Below are 24,021 nucleotides of genomic sequence, written 5' to 3'. Positions count from 1 at the left end.
ATGTCTATTATATCAAGGAGTGAAAACGGCGCTATTTTCTTAAAACGTAAACTACTAAAGCAGCAGTTCTCCTATGAGATACACATAGCTCCAAATATAGTCTGTTATAAAGTTGCACTGATATCATGTTATCATGTCTACTTTGCAGCACTTAGGTCTTCGGTTCAAATCCCAACCAGGATGCTTTGCATCACAGACACAGCAAAAAGGATCCCCCCCTGTCGCAGACAGTACTACCGTTCAATGTGATCGATTTTGCACTTGCAACTGTGTGTAATATGTGGTGTTAGAGAAGCGTTTACTGGGTAAAACAAGTAGTGAGAAGGCAACATATTGTCTTCTCATCTCCTGTCAAAAGCCTTTGAAAAGCAATCCACCATGAATCACTTTTCAGATGTGCAGCGATGTTAGCTGCATGTCTAAATGTAGCCTTTGTAACAGCTATAAAATGTTGGATTTCCCTTAACTTTCTGTCTTAGTGATAATGGTCACTAGGATAAATAGTGAAGGTAAACTTCTCAAACAACAATAAAACATGACAGAAGTTCAAACACTTTCCCACTCCATCCAAAACTAAATAAAAAAGCATTGACTAGAGGCAGCTTGGTGCTTAGCACCTCTGGCTTACAGCACTGGGGTCTTCAGTTCAAATCCCAATCAGGTCACTGCCTGCATGGAGTTTGCTTGTTCCTCCTGTGTTTACATAGGTTTCCTTCCACACTCCAAAGACATGCTGGTAGGCAGGGCAGCCATCAGAAGATTTGGGGCCCCTTACAAAGCTTTAGACCTGGGCCCCCCCCCCCCCCAGGCTTGACCACCAACATTCCCTAGGACCTCGCAGTGCCCCTTCACCCATATGAAAAGAATGCACCAAAGGCAGGTGCTCCTCCCACCCCTGCCATTTCCTGTCCCTGACGGACCGCTGGGACCCTCAGGATGCCTGTGCCCCCTACATGTGTATGGGCTGCCCCCCCCCTAATGGCAGCCCTGCTGGTAGGTAGTAAATTGTTTCTAGTACTGTATATGAATATATATGAGGTAGGTACCTTAGATTCTAAACTCCTTGGGAGCAGGGACTTATGTGAATGTATAGTATGTAAGGTGCTGTGAAAATAACTGTAATAAATAAAGGCCCATACCCTTTTCTCAATAGAAGGAGGAATGGTTGCCTCCAGCATGTGAGATGATCCCTACATAAAATAGCTTCCAACTCTCAGAAGAGCTCTGCTGTTGAAGGAGAAGTACGGTCAAGCTCTTTTAGCCATACTTCTCCTAGAGATCACAGGAGCGCACTTAGGTCTGCACTCCTCTGACCTAGATATCACAGAGCTGGTCCAGTCTCTGCAGGGATCCCGACAATAATATGGGGATCCACCCAGATGCCTGACAAACAGCTGGCTCAGCCTTTCAGCGTGCCACTAAGAGCCTAAAGCCTTACACACACTACTATTTTTTTTTAGTCGTTCAACCCAGCTGGATGATCAAAATAAACCCGACAGCTTAGGTTGGAGCCACAGTACTAAATATCCTATGTTGTTGCAGCGATCTCCCCTGCTGTTCTATTGTGTTCTGAGAGCCCCCCCTGCCAGAACACTCCATCAGCGCTTTAAGCCATTGGCTTTGGTCTGCCAACTAGTTCCCAAATGTTGGCCAATTCAATAGAAATCGGCCGCCATTCAGCCCTTGTGTATGACAGCGAGTTCGACTGTCGAAGGCTCATGACCAAAAAAGGTCTGCTGGCCAGTTCCTGATCAGTGATCTCAGCCATTGGCTGAGAACGTTAATCGGGAACAGGTTGGCAGACCTTCTTCGGTCATGACGTTCGACAGTCGGACCGGCTGCCGTACACACGGGCTAAATGTCGGCAGGTTTTTTTTTAACTGATCAACATTTGGCTTATGTGTACTAGGCTTAAGCCAGCTACTCCTGCCTCCTCCACAGTCCGGTGCCCCAGTGAGCACTGAAGGGATATAGTACAAAACGTTGACTAACAGTCATGGCTCTGCATTCAGTGCGGTCCTGAGAACTGAGCGATCAACAGTCTTTGATGGGTTAGTTCGCATCGTAGAGCTGGCAGGGGACAGCTGCAGTATTGAATCAATGCTGTAGCCATCTAGGTGAGTATGTACAGTATGTATGTTTGTTTTTATTCCCATACTTCTCTTTTAGAGCGGGTTTACACATATGTGGTGTCAGACATCGCATGAGATTCACAGTGCACAGCTCTGCAAATCACATGCGATTTCTGTGCGTTGCTAATTCAGCCATACAGATTGTATGGCTGAACTTGCATCGCATTCGGACCTAAGTATAGCAGGACCCTTTTTTTGGTCCGTACCAGAATCTGATCTCATGGGTGGTCACACCTTTGCGACCCAATTCATGTCCGAATTGACCGGCGATATATGAACTGATCCGGGGGTGTCGTTAACTTTGTATTGACACCCCCATCAATTCGCATATGGCAGTGTGAACTGCCTGCGAGTCGTGTGCGATGCGGGAATCCACAGTGGATTCTCAGGGTTCTCGCATCGCATATGTGTGAACCGGCACTTAAACTCTTTGTGCTGCTGCCATTTTTTACACTTTATATCCCCACTTTTAAAATATTGGCTTTTGTTCCCAACACCTGGCAAAACATTCAGAAGGTTTGGTTACACTGTTGCTATTTATTGCCATTGTTTCCTACAAACTATACAAGTTTCATCACAACTAACATTGTTCAACCAACAGACCAGGCACCTTCTATTCATATTACCCATTTCCTCTCCTAGTTTTAGGAGTCTCTATGGATTGTTCTGGTCTGAAAACTGCGGTTACTTTTTTTTTTTTTTTTATGTACTTTTGGCTTCATCCTTAGAATAGGCTTGTCAGGGGGCTGGATGAGTTTGCACAGCCTCCCCTGGAAAAAAAAAAAAAAAAAGGAGAAAAAGACAGACAGCTCAGTCCCACCCATCCTGCTTGTGCTCTGTGCTAAGTTATTGTGCACCCTTCAGATTTCTTCAGACCATCCCTGAGGCTGAAGCTCTCTCCTCTCTTGTAGCAAGGTATGAATTATCTCCTAAATAGGCTTCCCCTACCTATAATCCCTAAATAATGCAGCTGCTTCTATAAATTCTGGAACTTTCCAAGTAGAACTGCAAGTTCTCACTCTGGAAACTAAGTATAGAAATGCTGCTCTTTAGGGAATAGGTACATCTTGGGAAGCGTAACTATTAACGACCTGAAAATCATAGGTGTGGCGACATAATTACTATAGTCTGTTTTATATATTGTATTGATATTTTAGAATAATTGTTACATATATGCTTATAATATTTTAATACATTGCTTTACATATGTCTAAATGGAAATATTTTAAGATAGTTCACCAAAAATGTAATTTTTACCCGGGGACTTTGTCTACCACTGATAGGCACACTTTTACTATTGATCAAAGGGACTTAAGGGGTTATTTCTTTTTTTTTTTTTTCCTGGTGTTAAGATTACCTTTTTAAAAATTTTAGAGGTTAGGAATTACATTGGCAACATTGGAGAGATGCACTAGAATTTGAACAATCCACTTAAAAAAAAGTCGTGATTACAATTACAACAGTAAAGGGAAAATGACTTAAAACAGGAAGAAAACTGTGTATGTAAATAATGGTATCTTCTGTAGCTTGTATCATTACATATATATATATATATATATATATATATATATATATATATATATATATATATATGTATATGTATGTATGTTTATGTATATATGTATATATATATATATATATATATATATATATATATATATATATATATATATACACACACACACACACATCTACTGTAACATTTTATCAGAATATATGGGATATAGCTCATCCAATATCAGCCAATTATCTTTGGTAAGCTTGAAAGTTACAGCCAAACTGGTTAAGTTATTATTATATAAATGTTATACTGATTTTATTTTACTTACTTTTATTTACATGAATTAGATGGTCTTGTCTCTTTTTTCAACCTGACTGACTAACTATATAACTTTATAACAAGTATATATTGGAAATATCCCCTTCAGCCAGGTGGTGTGGTCAGATGTAGTACTTTAATCTCTATAGTTGCCAACCTACATTAACATCCTTACTCTTTTAACGTAACATATATTACGATTTTATCACCATTATTTTAAATACTTTATTTAAAGCCACAATTTGAAATATATTTTGCAAATTGGAATTTTTTTTGAGACTTACAGCTCAGTTATGTGTAGAAAATGTAGAGCCTCACTGTATTTTTTTTTTAATAAGTATGATTATAACCTTAAATCTTTTATCTCACTGTGAAATGCAAGTGCCATAGGAGGTGTTAGTTGATATATGCAATATAGAGAGGTCTGTTGTGGATCACATAATAGATGTTAGAGAAGGATGAGGACAGGCAGGAGTACCTTCTATCACTGGAATGTTATTAAAGTATTTTAAGCATGCCCTTGAGGAGCAGTGACTGGAAAATAATCCAGTGATAAACGACTGGCATTGAGTATAACAATGTTACGCAGAATAGTGTAAAAAAAAAAATAGAAGAGATAATATGTTATTACGTAATGTCATGTTAAATTCTAAATATAATATGTTATAATATAAAACATTTAAACATGTTTTAGTTTAATCGGTGCAGCAGAAATGGCAATAAATATTTCCAATAGTCAACAGATGTATAACAGACATAGTAGAAAAGTACTGATGATGGACAGCAAGAGTAGCCATAAAGCTTGCTTGTCACTGCGTGGCAGGTCCCTATATAGAGCTGTAAAAAGGGGTTAACACAGCCATTGTCTGCCACATAGGCAGAAAAAGGGGGATGGGTGGGATGAGAGAAAAGAAAGGAGGGGGGGGGGTGATGTTGTGTGGGAGAGAATCAACTTTTCAAACTTGCTCTTAGTGGAGCTCCACCCTGCCTGGCTCCCCCCTCACATTACTCAGGCCCAGAGGAATGCTAGTTGCTGTGGTAACATAGTCAGGTCCTAAATGGTATGACGGAGCACGCTTATGTCAAATCTTTATTTTCTCCACTGTCCATCCCAAGTTATTTTCTCTGCTGTCCACCTTCATCACAAGTTATTTTCTCCATTGTCCACTTTCATCACAAGTCACAAAGTTGTAAAGCATGCAAGCTTTGTTGATGGCTACAGTTACCTAGACAAAGAAAGGCAAATATCCATCAAGTTTAACCATAACTAATCCCAATGGTTTGGGTCCATATAGAGAGTTGGGCCATTGGTAAAAATATTCCCACACAATCCTTTAATATCACTTGAGTATTTGTGATTTCATTCAGTTATGTTGCAGATTTTTTCTATTAAAACTTCCTTAGGGTATGGCATTCCTTCATACTTAACCATTTTCACCTTCAACTATGCTATCTAAGCTCAGTCCAAACTGATGTCTCTTTGCTCTGTGTGCAGTTCTTGGGATCATTTTTAACTTTTATTAAATAAAGTTGTATGTAATAATTAATATCTTTAATCAAAACAACACAAGACAAATTTGTCTAACCTTTTACTACAAGACCCTTTTACTTAGTTGCCCACCTTTGGCCCCTTTCCAAATGTCCTGCATACAGTGCACCTCACCTAATATATGGCCTTACAAGTTATTTATACATCAGCAATACTATACTTGAATTAAAACTGAGCTACAGGAATTGTGTTTATTACTCAGAGACCTTGGTCCAGTTTGGCACAATGGAAGTATGTATATCTCATTTCTGATGGACCACTGGGCAAAATCACTGTAGTAGTTGGTGTGAGGTGGAGCTTGTGACATTACTTCCCATCCTCTTCACCTCGTGCAATTAGAGAACACTTCTCTTTAATGAAAAAAATACTAGGTCTTCTATGAATGGTGGAAGTACTGAACCAGCAACCGCCCTGTGTTTAATACGCAGAGGGGTTTAGTATGCACAGAACCGGAGCAGGACCTGGAAGATTGCAGTGGTCACTATAGTAGTTGGTGTGAGGTGGAGCTTGTGACATTACTTCCCATCCTCTCCACCTCGTGCAATTAGAGAACACTTCTCTTTAATGAAAAAAATACTAGGTCTTCTATGAATGGTGGTAGTACTGAACCAGCAACCGCCCTGTGTTTAGTACGCAGAGGGGTTTAGTATGCACAGAACCGGAGCAGGACCTGGAAGATTGCAGTGGTCACTGTAGTAGTGCAAACTGCTTGATTGTCAACTTCCTCAGAGTCCCTCAGGTATGGGATAGGCACATTTAGATTGTACTAAGCTAGACCAATGTAAATATGCAATAAAGATAATTTCTACAGTTCATCTTTAAATGTTGTTACCTTTCATTTTATACATCATTAGATTTTATTAGACTTTGCAGTTGCTGCCTTCAGTGTCCTCCTACTCTCTCCAAGGCTCCATGCTCCCTTCCTCACTTAAAATGCAGGACTATTTGCTCTGCAGTGTACTTTAATGATGTCAGCATGCGACTGCTGGAGCATCTTAGAGAAGAGCTTCGGAGGACTGGTTGCACAGAAAATCCTAGACCTAACTGTTAGGATAACTCTAGACCAGGGGTCTTCAAACTATCGCCCTCCAGCTGTTCAGGAACTACAATTCCCATCATGCCTAGTCATGTCTGTGAATGTCAGAGTTTTACAATGCCTCATGGGACGTGTAGTTCTGCAACAGCTGGAGGGCCGTAGTTTGAGGATCCCTGCTCTAGACTTTAACTCTACACTTCATGAACATACCAAATCAACCAAACCAAGTTTAGGAACTTTCTTAAAAATACAATTTAAGTGGAGTGTAACGCAAAAGTGAGGTTTGCTATGTTATATGGAAAATTTTGAATTTTGCCTAAACAGTATCCTGAAAATATAAGTTTTGACTGGAATCCCTCCTACACAATACCAGTGTAATTCCTGGTGTGTGAATGAGCCAAGGCACATCAACACCTACAACTACCGTAGCTGTATATGTGCAGTGTGAGATCCCAGACACTGCTGCCTTTGACTGTTAGTCTTCAGACTTGGTTGTTCTCCTTGCTGGAGGCTCTGACATGAGGAAGAAAAGCCCTTCCTCTTCAAAGATGGCCATCCCCACTCTAAAACACAGTGCAGAACAAGGGATGGAAAGTCAGTATTGGGAAAAGATCAGCTGCAGGGAGACCACAAGTAATACTGGTGACTAATTGTTTGCCATCTGACTACTTTTAAACATTTGTTTAAAATAACAAGTTCTGAGTAAGAGAAGAAGGAAAACAAAATCATTGTCTAACCCTACGGTCATACCTGTGCGTTTTGCAGAAACACACTACAGTCCATTTAACATGGTTTCCTCCTATAGTACACGTTCTCATCTACGTGTTTTGCAGCCGGTGCTTTTTGGAGAGGATCATGGACTTTTTTTCCCACATTTTGGGCATAGTCGACTTTAATGGAGTCACACCAAAATGCAAGTATTGCGTTTGTGATTCGATTTTTGATGTGTTTTTTTCCCTAAAAACACTATATATAGCTGGTTGCTAAGGAGCGGGCCAGGTAGCTGGCTGCCGTGTCCCTAACAACTGAGGAGTCATAAGCTGTCAGCCGGGTTCTCCACTGACAGCTGAATGTGAAAAATCTAATTGCAGGCAAAAATAAATCCATACCAGGCTCTTAGGGACCTACATTTTTATTTAAAAAAAAAAATGGCATAGGGTCCCACCCAAAATCCATACCAGCTCCCTTACAAGCAAGTGCCGCCCCCAAAACCCTACCAGGCTGCATGCTCTCGACATGAGAGGAGGGTGCTTTGGGGCAGGGAGGTGCTCTGCCCCCCCCACCCCAAAGCACCTTATCTCCATGTGGATGGGGACAAGGGCCTCTTCCCCACAACCCTGGCCAGTGGTTGTGGGGATCTGCAGGTAGGGGGCTTATTAGAATCTAGAAGCCCCCGGATATCGCCCCCCTTGTGCATGACCCATTCACCAAAAAAAAAAAGTAGTGTTATGTTACAAAAAACAAGAGACGGTTTTTGACAAGTCCTCTATTAAAAATAAAGAAAGTCCCCCCGTGGTAGCTCCAACGTGTCTTCTTTTTCCCGTACTGCCACCATTGTCTTCTCCCTTTGGTGATGTCTTTTTCTTACAGTGATGTCTTCTTCGTCTGCGGCCTCCAACGCTGGCTCCCTCCGTTGTGTCAGCTCTGATGTCTGTCAGCTCTTCTATATATGGGGCGTGGCCATCCGGTGACATCACGTGCTGACAGCTGATGACTCATTGGTTGTTAGGGAAGCGGCGGCCGGCTTCCTGGCCCACTCCTTAGCAACCAGCTATATACAGCTATATACAGCGTATTTACAATGTGTTTCATGAGAAAAAAAATGCAAAACACAAAATGCATCAAAACTGCATACAAAAATGCATAAAAAATGAAGGTTTAAAAATGCAAAATGCACCGCAAAATGTACCTGAAAAACGCTACTAGCGCAGTCCACATAGATGTGAACCTAGACTTAAACTACTAAGCACATAAGAACTTAAAGTATAACTAAAGTTTAATTTTTTTAAGTTAAAATAACAATTATGTTATACTTACCTTCTCTGTGCAATGGTTTTTGCACAGAGCAGCCCCGATTCTCCTCTTTTTAGTTCTCTTCTGGTGTCCCCCACCAGCACTCCTGGCTCTTCCCCACGCTGAGTGTCCCCATAGCAAGCCGCTTGCTCTGGGGGAACTCGTGTGTGTTCGCTCCCGAGCCACTCTCTTTGTGTCCATAAGACACACAAAGTGGGGCTCAGCCCCGCCAATGGCTCCCTCTGCTGTCTTTGAGCCAACAAGGAGGCAGAGAGCTGGGACAGCAGCTGCTCTCATGCACATCACTGGATCGAGGTTGGGCTTCGGTAAGTATTAGGGGGGCTAGGAGGGTGGAGCTGCATACTGAAGGTTTTTTACCTTCATGCATTAAAAGCATGAAGGTAAAAAAACATTTAGGTCTACAATTACTTTAATCATGTATTAAAGTGGAACTTCATTCTCTCAATCAATATTGACTATTTTTAATAGTAATGATGCTAACTTTAGTAAATAGATAGGACAGTATATCATATTTACTTGTTATAAACTTTTTTTAAATCTCTTCTGTTACTTCCTGGTTTCCAGGCCTAGTTAAATATCGCCAAACATCCCAGGAGTCTTCAGCAGGGGTTTGCCCAGCTAAGCACGCCCTCCTGTCTGCATGCCTGAGCTAAGGGCATATAGATTCTAGGTAGTAAATGCTGCATGAATCATCTGCTCTTACTCACGATGGCCACTGTCAGAAATGCTTAGGGGGTGTTTCTCAGAGTGATTTCTAAGCAAAATAAAGCATGGAGACATGGATGGATGGGTGAGTTTCCTTTGAACATTAAAAATTAATTAGCATTTTTGGTTTGAGGTGCTCAAATACAGTGTAGTTCCACTTTAACCCCCAGTTCACACATGTGCGATGCGGGAACCCTGCGAATCCACTGCAGGTTTCTGCATCGCATTCAACTCGCAGCAGGCAATTCACACTGCCATATGCTAATCGCTGGGGGTGTCAATACAAAGTTAATGACACCCCCAGCAGACATGAATCAGATCGCATAGGTGTGAACACCCATGCAATCAGATTCTGGTGTGGACCAAAAAAAGGGTCCTGCATGACTTTGGTCCGAATGCGATGCAAATTCAGCCATACAATCTGTATGGCTGAATTTGCATCGCACAGACATCGCATGTGGTTTGCAGAGCAGTGCGCTCTGAATCACATGCAATGTCTGTCAATGCATTAGTGTGAACCGGCGCTAAAGTGGTTGTAATCCCTTACCCATACCCAGTGAAGTGACTGGTAACAGGTGATACACAGACAAAACTAGACAAAGCATAAGTTATACCTATTTATCTGTAATATTCTCTACATCCGTTCAAAGTCAAGAATTTATCAACCTGTCTGAGAGTTAAAAAAAAAGAGGTAGCAGAATTACGCTGCAGAGCACAGTGAGGAGAGCTAATTAGAGAGAAGGGACACAACTCCTTCACAAAGCACACAGGAACTGAACTAAGGCTGTCTATCAGCTGGAGATCCCTCCCCTGCCCCCTTTTTTCTCTTGGTGTCAGGAAAACATGTCAGAAGTGACTCATGCTGATAGCAGAGGAACAAAGCAGCAGAGAGAAATGACACTTAGTGCACTTAATTGAGACATGTACACACTATAGAGGGATATGCTTTGTTCATATTTCATATCTGAGGTTTACAACCACTTTAATGTTTACAGAGCTGCATTCATTTGTGTCTTTTATATTAGCTTAGCTTTAAGCTACTCTCATACATAATCCAATACATGCAGGGGACAGGAAGGTCAAAGCGACAGCTTCCTGAATGAAATCAGTATTTGCAAAACAGAGTAGCCCATACCACTGCAAACAAAATATACATTTTATGTAGCCACCTGAAAGTGCCTACTATCGCATTCAGCTAGGTATTTACTATAGAATAGCTAATGCTTCACTGCAATTTTAAGCATCTGGGAAGTCTAAAATGATTTTTTATAGTGTCTTTATCATCTACAACCTTGCCCATGCTGATTTATTAAAACCAGATGAATGACAAGTATATCACCCATAGCAGAAAATGTTTTGCTTTCATTTTGTAACCTGCATTAGAAAAATGCCAGCTGGGATCTAAAAGGTTGAAATAGACAACATATTTAATTTCCTTTGGTCCAATCATTGTCAATCCAGTTTCATAACCAACCCTTCCCACATCACCCCAGCACCCACCCCCTATGACATAATCTTAGCATAACATACTTTTGGATAGTTTAGTAATCTAATGTTAAATTTCAGTTTGCACAGATGCCCAAACACTTTCCCTGGCATGATTCAGTTTTTGACCTAGCTGGTCGATGACGTTAGCGCGATGATCCGTATGTACACACAGCCCTGCTTCACAGGTGGATGTCTTTGGGCTGCAGACCAAGATAAATTTCCTTCTCCATCCTTACCTCATTCATGATGGACATGCAAGTGTAATATAACTGTGGTTCTTGAATAAATACTACGGCTCTGATATAACTCAGATAAATGACTTGGGCTCATTTACACTGTTGGCCATAACAGCTAATCAGACTTTGGCTGTTGTTTTTATGTATGTAAAATAGAAGATAACAAGTACTTCCATGGTTGCTACTAAAACATGGACACTATGCTTACTTCTGTTTTTCTTTTAAATATTTTCTCGTTACGTTTTTTAATATATTTTCTTTATTTTTTATTTTAGTATAATCTCATTTTACTAGGCCACGGTTGTTTTCCAAAGGAAACAGCAGTACATGATAGAAGTTCAACTTGCAAGAGCCCAAGGCACAAGGGACCTTCTCCCCTTTATTACCTAAAGAGCGACCCTTGGTGTTTGTAGCCATGCCACTTTAGATAAAATTTCTTGCTATATTTTCTTCAAAAGATTTGAACCAAGCAGCTGCAATTTTCAGATGTTCACTAGCAAAATGATGGGCAAGTTTAACAAAAGTAACTTTGCTTGACCTAGTGTAGAACCATATAAAGCATTCAACATTTTTTTTTGTATGGCTAAAAGTAAAACCAGCTTACATACAAATACCTCATCATCATCAGAGAACATGTTCTATAAGCAAAGTGGATCTTCCAACCATGCCATCCACCGCCTGTCTCCAGCAGAAGAGTAGAGAATATGAACAGGCAGTAAATAGCAATATTTTATCTTACAACTTCTTATCAACAGTGTACATTAACCTTCTTAGCGGTATTCCCGAGCATGGCTCGGGGTTAAATTTCAGAGCCAAAAGCGGTAACCCCGAGCCACACTCGGGGTACCGCCAGAAGCATCGCTGGATCCTGTAAGCAGGGTTACTTACCTTGTCACCGGGATCTAGCGATGTGTCCCTGCGGTGTCTAGCGGCAGTTCTTCCTCCTGATCGTCTCTGTGCCCCGGCTTCCGTCTCCTGCGACGTGACGTTCACAGGGGGATGGAACCAGCGGCAAATTCAAATGTAAAACACACCAAACACACTGATACATTGCAAAATAAAATAAATTCACATTAGTTTGCCCCCCAGTGCCCTTTCCTGCAGTTTTACTGTACTTTTTATGTATATACATATATATATATATATATATATATATATACATACGTATTACTCAGTTACTCTTCAGCATTCCATCCATCAGTCCCACCCTGGCATCATCACCTACAATGCAAGACCAGTAGTCCTGCATTGTAAGTGAAGGAACCGATGGCCCATCCACAACATGGAGCATCAGAGGGAAAAGGAGTGTAGGTAAAAAACACATTTAATGGTAATCTAGACAAATGGGAGCTTCCAACCCTTGCAGTGCAGCACGGTGCCCCACTGTAAGTTTAGTTTTAGTTTTTCCCTGAAGTTCGGCTTTACCAGAACCCCAGATCCCCATCAATATAAACCTGACATGGGTTCTAATGCTTACTCTAACAAAAAAAAAAAAGGATTTTGGCTGGAGCAAGTCAGAAATGCACTGGGTATTGATTATCAAGCTTAACCTATAATTGAATGCCCACAAAAAAGGAGCTGAAACTCCAAACTGTCATTTAACTAGACTGTTTTTTTTAATTGATGAATGCTTTGAGAAAAAAGGGATTTAATTCAAGTTTGAAGGTGAACAATTATGTTCTTTGGGCTGATGTGTGAGAGGTATGAAAGGGTTTGCCAACATGCTTGCCTGGAGACACCAAAAATGTCCTAACTCAGACATGATGATGCATTGTTGATGGCTTAAACTCTCAATGGCAATTAACATACAATATTCTAGAAAATTTAGGGGCAGGTGACTCACTGCAGTCTGCTATTTGCATAGTTAGTTACTGATAATGATATACTGATTTGCCAAGCATGGCATCAGGATGTTTGTGTACTTTTCTTTGAAGAGATGCTTTGGTAAAGTGGTGTGAAGCCATTTTTATGTGACAAACAAGGAGTGCTTGTCAACTTAAAGTAGGCCTCACATTCAAAAAATGTCTTTTAAAAACTGTCTGTGTTGTAAACATCACCTATTTAGATTTTTCATATAATTTTGAAACTCATATAGAAAAAAAAGAAATTAGTTTATAGGCTTCATATGACAAGATCCAGAATGTCACTATTGCAAACAAATACTTGGAGGAACTTGAGCCAGATCACTGTTTTACTTGGGACATTCCTTAGCTGGTATTTTAATTAGTGCAGCAAAAAGTGAAAATTCAAACTTGAAATATCTCCAATTTTATAGTCATTTCTGAGACCATTTTTATAGAGAAGTAGGAAAGTCAAATCTCTACCCCTCTACGGAAGCTCATGCTTGGCAATTCTTATATTGGGTTAATTGGATCTTCTGGTCAGTCTTCCATGATGAACCAGCCAATGTGTATTTCTCTGTCCAGGAAGTGTACAAAGTGAAGTATTTCCAGACATAGATGAGGCTCAGGCATAAGTCTCTTTTCATAAACTTAGTTTACTCTTCTGAAATAAACTTGTTTTTTCCTTGCAATGAGATCATGTAGACCTGAGGTTTGTTTGCTACAGGACACGGTTTCTCTTCACAGCTCTCCAACCAAAACACACAAGGTTCTTTACTTCTACGTCTATGGGTTTAGCAGTTAAGGACCATCTGTTACTTTGCTGGGGGCAGTTGAAAATGAACAGTTCATCCTAATGGCGTTCACAGATGAAACATTATGGCGTAAAATAAAAGAGAGGTCACCCTAAATAATGTTATTTTGTGAATTTAGAGGTTTTAATTGAATACCTGCTTTGGTACATTTACTCAAGAGCAACCAATTTGTTGCTTTTTAGTGATCAGTCCTACTATGTTGAATGAAACCTGAACTCTGAGAAATATGGGAGCTACTATTGCTGGTTCTCATTTTTTTTAAAGATTGTTTTTTGGGATTCCAGATCAACATAAATAATCAGTTTTAGGTTAGGAGCAAGGCTATTATTTTTAGTGGGCATTAGATGTTTTTGACTTGGCCTGGTTGACCTGGTTACATTTTGTATGTTACTCTTGACTGTTTATAGCATTTGTCTAGATTTCCTTAATTTTACCTTTGCTTTTCCCATTTAGGGTAAAACAAAAGATCACACAATGCACCCTTTCTCAGCTGTACATACTTATGTTCTCTCTCCTAACCATGGGTTGCAGGCTGTCCCACTGGGAAAAGACAGTGATTATTGCTAGCCGCTATAGCAGCCACTAGCGATAATCGCAGATAAACCCAGCATGCTGGTTCTACCCAAGTTGATTGATCGATCAACAGTTAGTCTGCTCATACGTAGTTCGAATCTCGGCCGGTTCAGCAGGAACCGTGTTTGGCCTGCCTTATGCCTCGTACACACGCATCGATTATTGGCCGGGAATTTTCGGCCAACGTCCGATCGGCTTGTTAGTATGATGCATTCGACAATCGAAAAAAATATGGTGTGCAGGCTATAAAATTTTTGTTGGCCGTCAACACAACGGCCGATTTTCCGTCAGTCAGTACAGATTTCGGCAGAAAAAAATCTGATGAGCAAGACTGGGCATGCTCAGAGAAGAAAAAACACACGGAAAGTAAACCAGCACATGACATCGCTTCTGAAGTAGATTTTTGTTGGCCGAGAAAATTTGTGTGCAGTCTAGGCACATTCCAAACAACAAAACACCACTCTGGACAAAAGTCAAACGATCGGTCGGCCGATAATCGTTACGTGTGTACGAGGCATTATTCAATTTTGTGTTGCATATTGCAGCATAGCAACTGCTTTCATTTGGAGGGACTGCCCTATTTTTGGAACTAAATCCCTCTATCCCTCCTTCATTCTAGGTTTGATGTACAGACCTCTATATAGATGTACTTTTAAGTACCAAAGTGTTATAGCACACTAAACCTTTCATCCAAACTCCAAGATATTGTTGGTGATTTACAAAAGGCTTGTAAAAAAGGAGTTTTGGAAACTAGAGGTGTAATAAAGCATTCATGGATTTATTACGTACGTGCTGCTAGTGTTATATAAGTAGAAAAAGAAAAAGCGAGGGAGGGGAGCCACAAAAAAGAAGCAACACCCCCAAGCTAACCCTTCAGAAAAAGAGAGACTTTAAATGTGCCAGAATGGGAAACAAGAGAAAAAAATATACTCTATAAAAATCTGCATTTATTTAGAATTTTTAAAACTTAGCGCCATCTTTAAAAACATATAAGAATAACCATGCTGATTGAATCAGATGCATGGCATTAATGATACACCCTTTAACAATCAAGCGTTTAGAATCAATGCGTTTCGCAAAGAGTAGCTTCTTCAGGATTCCCACTAAATCATCATGAGTTATCAGAAAACCACAGATGTAACAATAAATGGCCATCCCACAGGAGCCGTCCCACAGGGGCTCTCCCTCCCTTGCTTTTCCTTTTTTTACTTACATAGTTTCAATTATACGGGATGGTGCCATGATGCAGATTTATCTCACTTATAGCTCTGCTTGCACACCATAATTTATAAACCAGAGCTGCTGAGTGTGAGTTCTCCCACAGCACTGATCTCTAAGCAAGCAATGTGCAGTACAGTGATGCTGTCACTACTACATTTACAAGCCACTAAATGAACTTGCAAAGGCATTTGGTGCAAAGTGAATTTATATCCTCTTTGACTATAGAGTAGTATATTTCAATTAAAGTATACTAGCCCGGAGTTCATCTTTAAATTTTAAAATGTGCCTTTGGCATAACCTTGAAGAGGCAGTGAGATTAAAAGAAAAACCTTTCCAACAGCTTTTCAAAAATATTGGGGACACCACAGTCATCTCCAGCCAGCTGTTGATTTTGGTCAAGGAAAGTGTTTTTCACGCTCTGATCTGCAATGTGATTAAATAGCCATGTTTATCTTCTAGCTGTGGACATAAGGAATGTACTCCCAGCATTCATATACTGTGTGCCAGAAAGGATCCAAATAAAACAAGGTGCCCCAGCCTGTGCATACTGGGGAAGGGGCACAGAGTTCTGCCAATGGTGGCAGTAATTTTCCACCCAGACACTCATCAAAGCTTCAAAAAAGCTGAAGTGACCTCAGTGTGAGAGAAAGAGCACAGAGACAGAGCACAGAGGGGATGGCGTGGCCAGAGAAAATAGGATGAAAGGAAGTTTGCTGGCTGTACAAGCCCAGCCACTTTACATGGTGTATGGGGCAGCTGACAAAGAAAAACACTGACCGAAAAAGCCATTAAGGATACACGTGTAGACAAATCCTAGGTTAACATATAGAGAATAAAAGTCTTATTAAATATAATGCTTTAAATATGATGCATTTTCTGTAGGAGTTTATGTAATAAAAGAGTGCAAATAATGGACACTTATCTACTATAGCCTATGATTTTTGAGTACACCTTACTGTACATGTCCATTTTTCTTCTCTCCCATCCAAGCCTGGGTTTTATAAATGAACCACTTTGGGTCTACTCGTTAAAAAACTGCTATTTCACCTGTCTCTGAGAAATAATCCTCACTGGCTTGCTACTTCTGTCACCCATTGCAAAAAACATTTCCCAGATGTACTTCTTCATCCCTTTCTTCAAGGCCACCTTGAAAGTGTCACTCTTCCATCTGGCTAAAATGTCCCATTATTGAAGTCCCAAGAGGTATAGGAGGCCAATATACAACACAATTTGCTCGAAACTACACTAAAATGATAGTATATATTAATGATACTGTAGGTGGAGGTGGATTGTAAAGTGTCCTATTTTAATGCATAGGGTGGTAGGGGGTTAGAATGTCTGGTAGATTTTTTTTGCTGTATCTTGTTAAAGAGATTTACTCGCTGTTTTTGTCCTGCTGGCCAATGCAGATTATGTCCTGGACCTTTAGTTCAGCCCAACTAGCAACTACAAGTTTCAAAGTCCTAGTATCAAATATATGATTTATTATATCCGATTGTGGATAATAATATATTAAAATTTAAAATGTAGGTAGCACTATAATATAGATTTCATTTTACATTTATTATGTGTTTACAAATTTGTATATTTTTTGTAACTAGTATATATGTCTTGGGATTTATCTAAGAGTCAAATCACAGGCCTAAAAATGCAAAGCTAATAATCAGATTTTAGGATTTACCCATTTAGTTATTTGAGTAATGAAAAAATAATAACTGAATGGTAGCTGTTGGTTACTGCACTTCACATATTATTTATTGCTTTATTTAGGGCCCCTAAAATCTATTGAGGACTATTGCTGTCCTTATGCACCTGCAACACTGGGCAAGGGACTAAAAACCAGACCTACAGCGTGTGCGTTGTGATACACTGCAGCACAGGTCCCTTGACATCAACTTGAGGATTTTGAACATGATATATTTCCCAAAAAATGTCTACAAAGCTACTAGAATGCATCTCTTATGAACAGCTCTTCTACCTCTGCCCCTGTTCCCCAGCAATTACTGGCTGTCAAAATGACAGCTGTGAATTGCTTTGTATTACACAGCAAGACTGGCTGTCAAAATGAAGCTCATAGATAGTCTACAGCAGGGCTTCCCAAACTTTTTTGCGCCGAGACCCACTTCTTAACACAGTTATTTTTTGGGACCGACTTACTTGTAATTGAATATTGTAAAGCGCTACAGAATTTGTTGGCGCTATATAAATGCAAATAATAATAATAATGCATATTTTAAATTGAGGGGGATGTTAAATTAAAAATATCAATTTACTACTTTTCAATTTATTATTGAATACACTTGCCAGATGTTCTAAGTGAGGGGTCAGAAACCTGTGGCATGTGTGGCATATAAGCGGAGTTGTAAGTAATTAGCACCCTCATAGACAATATAAGGCAGGCAGAGGACAGAAATAAACCACCCCAGGACAGTGATCAGCAGGCTATATGCCACTCACCCTCCTTCCTCTCCCAGCGGTCTTAGTGAAGGTGAAGCCCCTGTTTGCCCTCTCCATGGCCTAGCACACCTCACCCAGAGTCTCCATGATGAGGAGCTCTATGCTTGTCTTGGTGTACTGGGTCTTCTCTTTCAGATCCTCTAATGGGGTCATAGAAGATGCCATGAACTCCTGACACCAACAGGCCACCTGGTCCTCCTATGACACCGAGGCTGCCATCTCTTCCCGCTATAGCTGGGAGAATCCCGCCGCCAGTCTAGCCACCACCGCTGCCGCCAGCAGGCCCGAGGAGCTGGCTCTGCACCCCATGAACATATCCTACATAACAGCCCACATACTTACTCACTGATGCAAGTATCCTCCTCGCGGGAAAGGCAGACCAGCCTCCGTAAACAGCGTGGGCGGGGTCCTGAATCCATCGCGATTTGACTGCTCTGGCTCTCTGTAATTTGCGTGAGCTCGCACAGCACAATTTAGGCGGGCCCACTCCCAGTGAGTTCTGGCTCAGTGTGACCCACTCAAACGCAGCTCGCGACCCACCAGTGGGTCCCGACCCACAGTTTGGGAACTCCTGGTCTACAGTACTTACAGTCATGTCATTGAGTAAATACAATGTAACAATAAACAAGGTTTCATTGAATTTACTATTTCATTGATATGTAAATGTAGGATATTTGATCGACATATAATATCAGTTAAAGGAACCCTACAAGCAATAAAACAAAAAAAAAAAAGCAAAAAAAACAAACAAAAAAAAAAAAATTAATAATATTACTATTCAGCCCATTATTGACCTTTATTTACCCTAATCAGCCATAACTAACACCTTCTTCTCCTATTGTGATTAAAATTTTAATAGCTTTTTACTATTACTAGTCAGTTAGATTTTTTGCTTTAATTTGTTTGATTCTTTTCAGCGCTATAAATAACTTTGCTATGCTTTGCACCAGAAACATAGTCTTTAGTGTTATTTTAAATGAGACAAATTATAAAATACAGTGTATACATTTTTAACTGTAAAGCTACCTTCTTTAATTTCTCTTTTACATCTTATTGTCTATAGATTTCATAAAAAGTAAAATAAATTTTTGCAAGTCAATACTACCAACAGAAAACATAGTATATATCCCCAAAAATGTGTTTTACATTGGTCCATGTTACTGTGCATTACTGCAATGCATAAGTAAAGAGATCCCTTTAAAGATAATTGCACTTTTTAAAGTGATTGTAATTAATCACCTTGTAAAACAACCCTTTCAGTTTAAAATATAAATTAATGGCAAAACATTTTTTTCTATAGATGTTAAAAAAAAACATTTTAAATACCTTTTTTTCCCCTTTTTTTAGAGGTGATCACATTCCCTCTGTTCTCAGCTGCATAAGGGCTGGGGGAGGAGAAGCAGAGGCACATTGAGCTTCCCAGTGAATGACTTGTCAGGGCAAGTCTGATCATTGGAGGAGAGCACACTGAGTTCCCAGCATAGCTAGAGAACTAACTGTGGGGTGCTCTCCTGCCTAGTGTGGTCAGTTTTTAAAAGGAAAGCAGAGGAACTGGCAGGAACACCACTACCGCTGCAATATTTCATGATACTGCATGCTAATTGTGTAGCCTATTCTTTAGGGCCCACTTAGACCTGTGGTTAGTGGTGTTAAAAACACGTGGTTGAGGTGCGTTTTTAGCATCCTCAACCCCCCCACTTCAATTTGCAATGGCAGTGGAAGGTGGTGTTCACATGGGATGCTTTGCGCCCACAGCAAAAACGATCTGTCATGTCAAGGTAAGCCATCAGTTATGGGGTTAAAACAGGCAGCAAGGAGGCATCACAACACCTCCTCACTGTCTGTCAAATGTCTCTGGAAGGCTATCTAGGTGCAGATTTCTTTCAGTGGACCACCAATTTAGAAGCAAGCCTTGAATAGATGTTTGTTCTAGTTGTTTAGCGATCAAATGCTACTCCTAGTGATAAATCAATAGTGATTTCAGTAGTAATATTGAGCTATCAAAAAACATCTGTATTGTTCTAGCCTAATTAGGTGACTTTACTCAGACATAAAAGAAACATATTAAATTCATAGATATGTTATGTATGGCTGCAATACATAGCTATATCTGATAGAGCTGTATAGTAAACTTACTTCATTGTCCATGCTGCTCTTAGGAATGCATTTAAACTGGAGCTATGCTGAAAAATTCATACAAATAGTCTTTATGATATCAGCATAAGTTAAAGAGCAGAAAAAAGTAAAATATACTATAAAGGTAAATATAAATTCCTCTAGTGCTTAGGCAATGGTCAAGTAACCTTTGCCAGTGCATAGGATCTTTGGGAATTGACATGAGGAAACTGAGTGTTCCCCCCTCTATGATTCCTAATTATGGCACATAATACTATTTTGGGTATCTTTAGATTTTCTCGGTTCACTGCAAGCTAAAGCCTAATAGATTAATATGTCACTTACAGCATTGGGGTTGGTCGGCCAAAACAGTAGAGTGCAAAATCTAGTGCAGCTCTGAATGGAAACCAATCAGCTTTCCAAGTATGGGGACACCACATGTGACACTTTTTCAATAGTTACATAGGGGTTCATTTAATAAAACTGGAGAGTGCATTGAACCCAATTAGCTTCCATTTTTTTTTTTTGTAGTCAAAGCTTAATTGTACAAGCTGACTGGCTACCACACACAGCTGCACCAGATTTTGCACTCCCCAGTTTTAGTAAATCAACCCCTATGTGTCTATCATAATTAAACTTACTTTTCCATCATAGCGTATATATCACTAGTGTCAGTCGTTAACCCGATACTAGCTAGTTGTAATTAGTCAAATTCAACTGGACTTGTCTTGTAGTGTCGCAGACTTCGGATGTATGGATATAAAGGCTGAAACCTCTTCCCAACACTTATTGGAACAGAAGAAGTGGTTTGGAGAAGCTGAGAAAAGTCTTCAACATTATAGAACAAGTCCAGTTGAAAGTGACTAACTACCATGGGGTGGGTGGATGAATAAGTGTCTTCACAAACCTTTTATCAGATACTCATGAAAATGTCTTTTTGTCTTCAGGTGTAACTGCACAATGAGGGTCTGGATCTTCTTCGTCTTGTGCCTGGCTGGCAGAGCACTAGCTGCACCTGTAAGTAGTTTTCATATAGTTGTTATATAATTGTTATGGACTAATAGTATTTAGAATTAGCATTTATTTAGTAACTAACCTAACTCTTTTACACAGCAACAGGATGCTTTGCCAGAAGAGGAGGAGGTGATTGAAGATGTCGTGACAGAGGTAAACTACAAATATCCTTGTAGTAGGCATGCTTATTTAGCAAGGCAAATACTTGGGAAAAGTTATAAACAGACCTGCCGTATTCAAGCCAGTTACTGAAGTTTTGGGGGCTCCTGCACTGTCCAAGCTCCAAATAGGAAATTAGTGCCATGTCTAGCTGACAGACAGATATTATCACAGCCTCCCCCATGATCCCCCCCCCCCCCAAGCTGCAAAGGTAGCCGGATAGGAATATACACGTGCTACAACTACAATGCTTTGTTTTGTTGCACGGCAAAAATTATCCTTCTTGTCGCATTCAAGACTGGACTGCCATTGAACTTGACCCATTCATGTGATTCAGTGTACATATTTGCCAGCACACCATGGATCTTCAAATAACATCCAAAGGTTCCATTGAAGAATGATTGCATCATAGTTGGAAAAGTGCAATATTTTGGAGCCATGTTATGCATGTTATACCCCTTTGTTATGCATGTAATATCACATACCTGAGGAAGGGGTCCTGCGTGGCTCCGAAATATTGCACTTTTCCCACCATGATGTGATCATTCTTCAATAAAACCTTTACATGTTATTTGTTCTTGCAATATTTACACTGATTTGTGATGCTTCCAGTTTTCTATTTCTTCAGGATCTGCTACCCTAAGCTCATTCCAGGAACCTGTGCGAAGGGAATATTGACATCCATTCGTGTTGATTGGACCATACCATTAATGCTAGACTTGCTGTTGCAGCACTGTATTCCCATTCAAAAATCTTTTAGGCTGTCAAAAAAAAGAACAGGCATTCAGGAAGCTGCATTATCTTCTCCTGAATGCCTGTGAGCTGCTCCTGCACAACGCTTTCTGAAAAGCGTTCCACCATGTACCTTCAGAGAGTAATGCAAATGTAAATGAGCCCTGGTATATTCTTAATGTTTGTTTAATGCAAGCAGTTTAAAGTGGAGTTCCAGACGTTTTTAGTTTTTATATATAAAATTACCCCAGTGAAAGTCACCGCTAGGTCTTGACAAGGTGGCCATCCTCAAAAGTGTCCCCTTTTTTGTTATTTGTGCTGCATTGTTTACTTATTTGTATCTCCTGATGCACTGCGCGGTCATCCTGACTGTGGGCATCTGAAGCCCACTGGGACTCTCTCTTCTGGGATTAAGTGGCTACCCAGCATGCACCTCCCAATCTCGTGCATGCACAATGGGAAGGAAGCACACCCCACTGTATGTCAGACAGGGTTCCATAGCGATGGCGATGTTGTAGGAAGTTCCCGTCCTGTTGCTATGAAAACCTCTTTCATTAATCAATGCCCATTGACTCCTGGGGTTGAGGACACAGCAATTCCAGGAGCCAATGGAAAACTGAAAATGACGTACCTCGTCGCAGCGAGGTAGGGCGGAAGTAAAGCTTCAAGACATCAGAAAACATACAAAACAAAACAAAAATGTATCCAAAAATGAGTGGGGAGGGGGGCGCTACTGTTGAAGCCATAGTTGCGAATTAGGCTGGAACTTCGCCTGAATTTGGCTTGGAATTAACCTATTACAGTCCCTGTACAGACCTCAGACTTGGGGAGAAACAGCACAAGCACTACTATGTGAATTGTATCTGTGTATTTATCTGTGTTAAAGGGGTGTTTTGGGATGGCAGATCTAAATACAGTACATTCATTGGAGAGGCAGTAAAAGGTCTCAGAAGCAGACTCTGACACTGTTAGCATTGCTCATAAGGTAGAATGGCACATTTGATAGCAATAACAATGAGTATATTGCCCAAAAAATCCCACACAAACAAGGAGATAACATATAAACTGCATGAAAGCTATCCCTCAAGTGGAATTAAATTAGGGACGCTAGTGGTGCAAGCCATCCTTGCCAACCTCCTGAGGAAGAAGTTACAATGTGCAGTTTTTTCACATTTACACTTTGCTGATTACAGGAGGCAGTAGTTGGAGCAAATCCTGTGCAAGTAGAAGTTGGCGAATTCGATGAAGCGATTGCGGAAGATGAAGAGGAGGAGACCACATCTGAGAGTAAGTATGGTGTAAAAATGGGATCTTAAATGATATGAGGTAATGGAGTTGATTTACACATAAGGAATTTTCCTCAGATCTGCTGACTTCTATCATTTCTATCATACAATTATGTGCATGCAGAAATACTATTTTTTTTTTTTTTTCCTTGCACGTGATTGGGTATTCTTTGCAAAGTGAATTTTTCACTACGTTCACTAAGCTAAGGGAAAATTCACCTGCAAAGTGAGCATCCGATTTGCCTTTATTAAATCAGTCTCAATTAGTCTTATTGTTCAGTTATAGCATCAAAGGTGTGATTTATTGTGTCTTTGAGTTATTACATTAACGTTTCCAAAGGCATTCGATTATAGCCTCTATACACTTTGAGTATTTTTTTTCCTTCTACCAGCAGGACTCTCCCCCTGTGCTATTGTATCCTGACAGCGAGACTACTCTACTGTCAGAATACACTGTTCAGCGCTGCAGCCATGGACTGCAGCAACTGATTGAACGTTGACTTTCTAGCCGGACCGTTCCACAGAAGTCAGTCTAACAACTAGCTTCTGTTGAACACAGATCAAAATTCGTCAGGTTCCTTCTAAACTGGCTAGATTTCTATACTTATAACACAGCTTAAAGTAACATTAACTCTTCTTTTTTTTTTTTTTATTAAAATAACAAACGTTATACTTACCTGTTCTGTGCAATGGTTTTACACAGAGCAGCCCTGATCCTATTCTTCTGGGGGCTCTCTGCCGGTGCTCCAGGCTCCTCCTCTATGACAAGTGCCCCCATAGAAAGCCGCTTTTCATGGGGGCACCCTTGT

General features: G+C 40.3%; 1 protein-coding gene across 1 annotated transcript in view; it reads left to right on the top strand.

Moving 5' to 3' along the window:
* Positions 1 to 2,958: 2,958 nt before the first annotated feature.
* The window catches only part of SPARC (secreted protein acidic and cysteine rich), a 30,605-nt gene continuing 9,542 nt past the window's right edge, over positions 2,959 to 24,021 (top strand). Inside the window, exons 1-4 of the mRNA XM_082257188.1 lie at positions 2,959 to 3,047; positions 20,969 to 21,038; positions 21,135 to 21,188; positions 23,120 to 23,213. Coding sequence (XP_082113314.1) covers positions 20,982 to 21,038; positions 21,135 to 21,188; positions 23,120 to 23,213 — 205 coding nt within the window. The 5' untranslated portion in view covers positions 2,959 to 3,047; positions 20,969 to 20,981. The remainder of the gene's footprint in view (positions 3,048 to 20,968; positions 21,039 to 21,134; positions 21,189 to 23,119; positions 23,214 to 24,021) is intronic.

The sequence above is a fragment of the Pelophylax lessonae genome (genome assembly GCF_965119305.1).
Source record: "Pelophylax lessonae genome assembly, chromosome: 4".
In the NCBI taxonomy this organism is placed as follows: domain Eukaryota; kingdom Metazoa; phylum Chordata; class Amphibia; order Anura; family Ranidae; genus Pelophylax; species Pelophylax lessonae.
The sequence above is the reverse complement of the archived record's forward strand: the minus strand, read 5'-3'. Positions and strand labels throughout refer to the sequence as shown.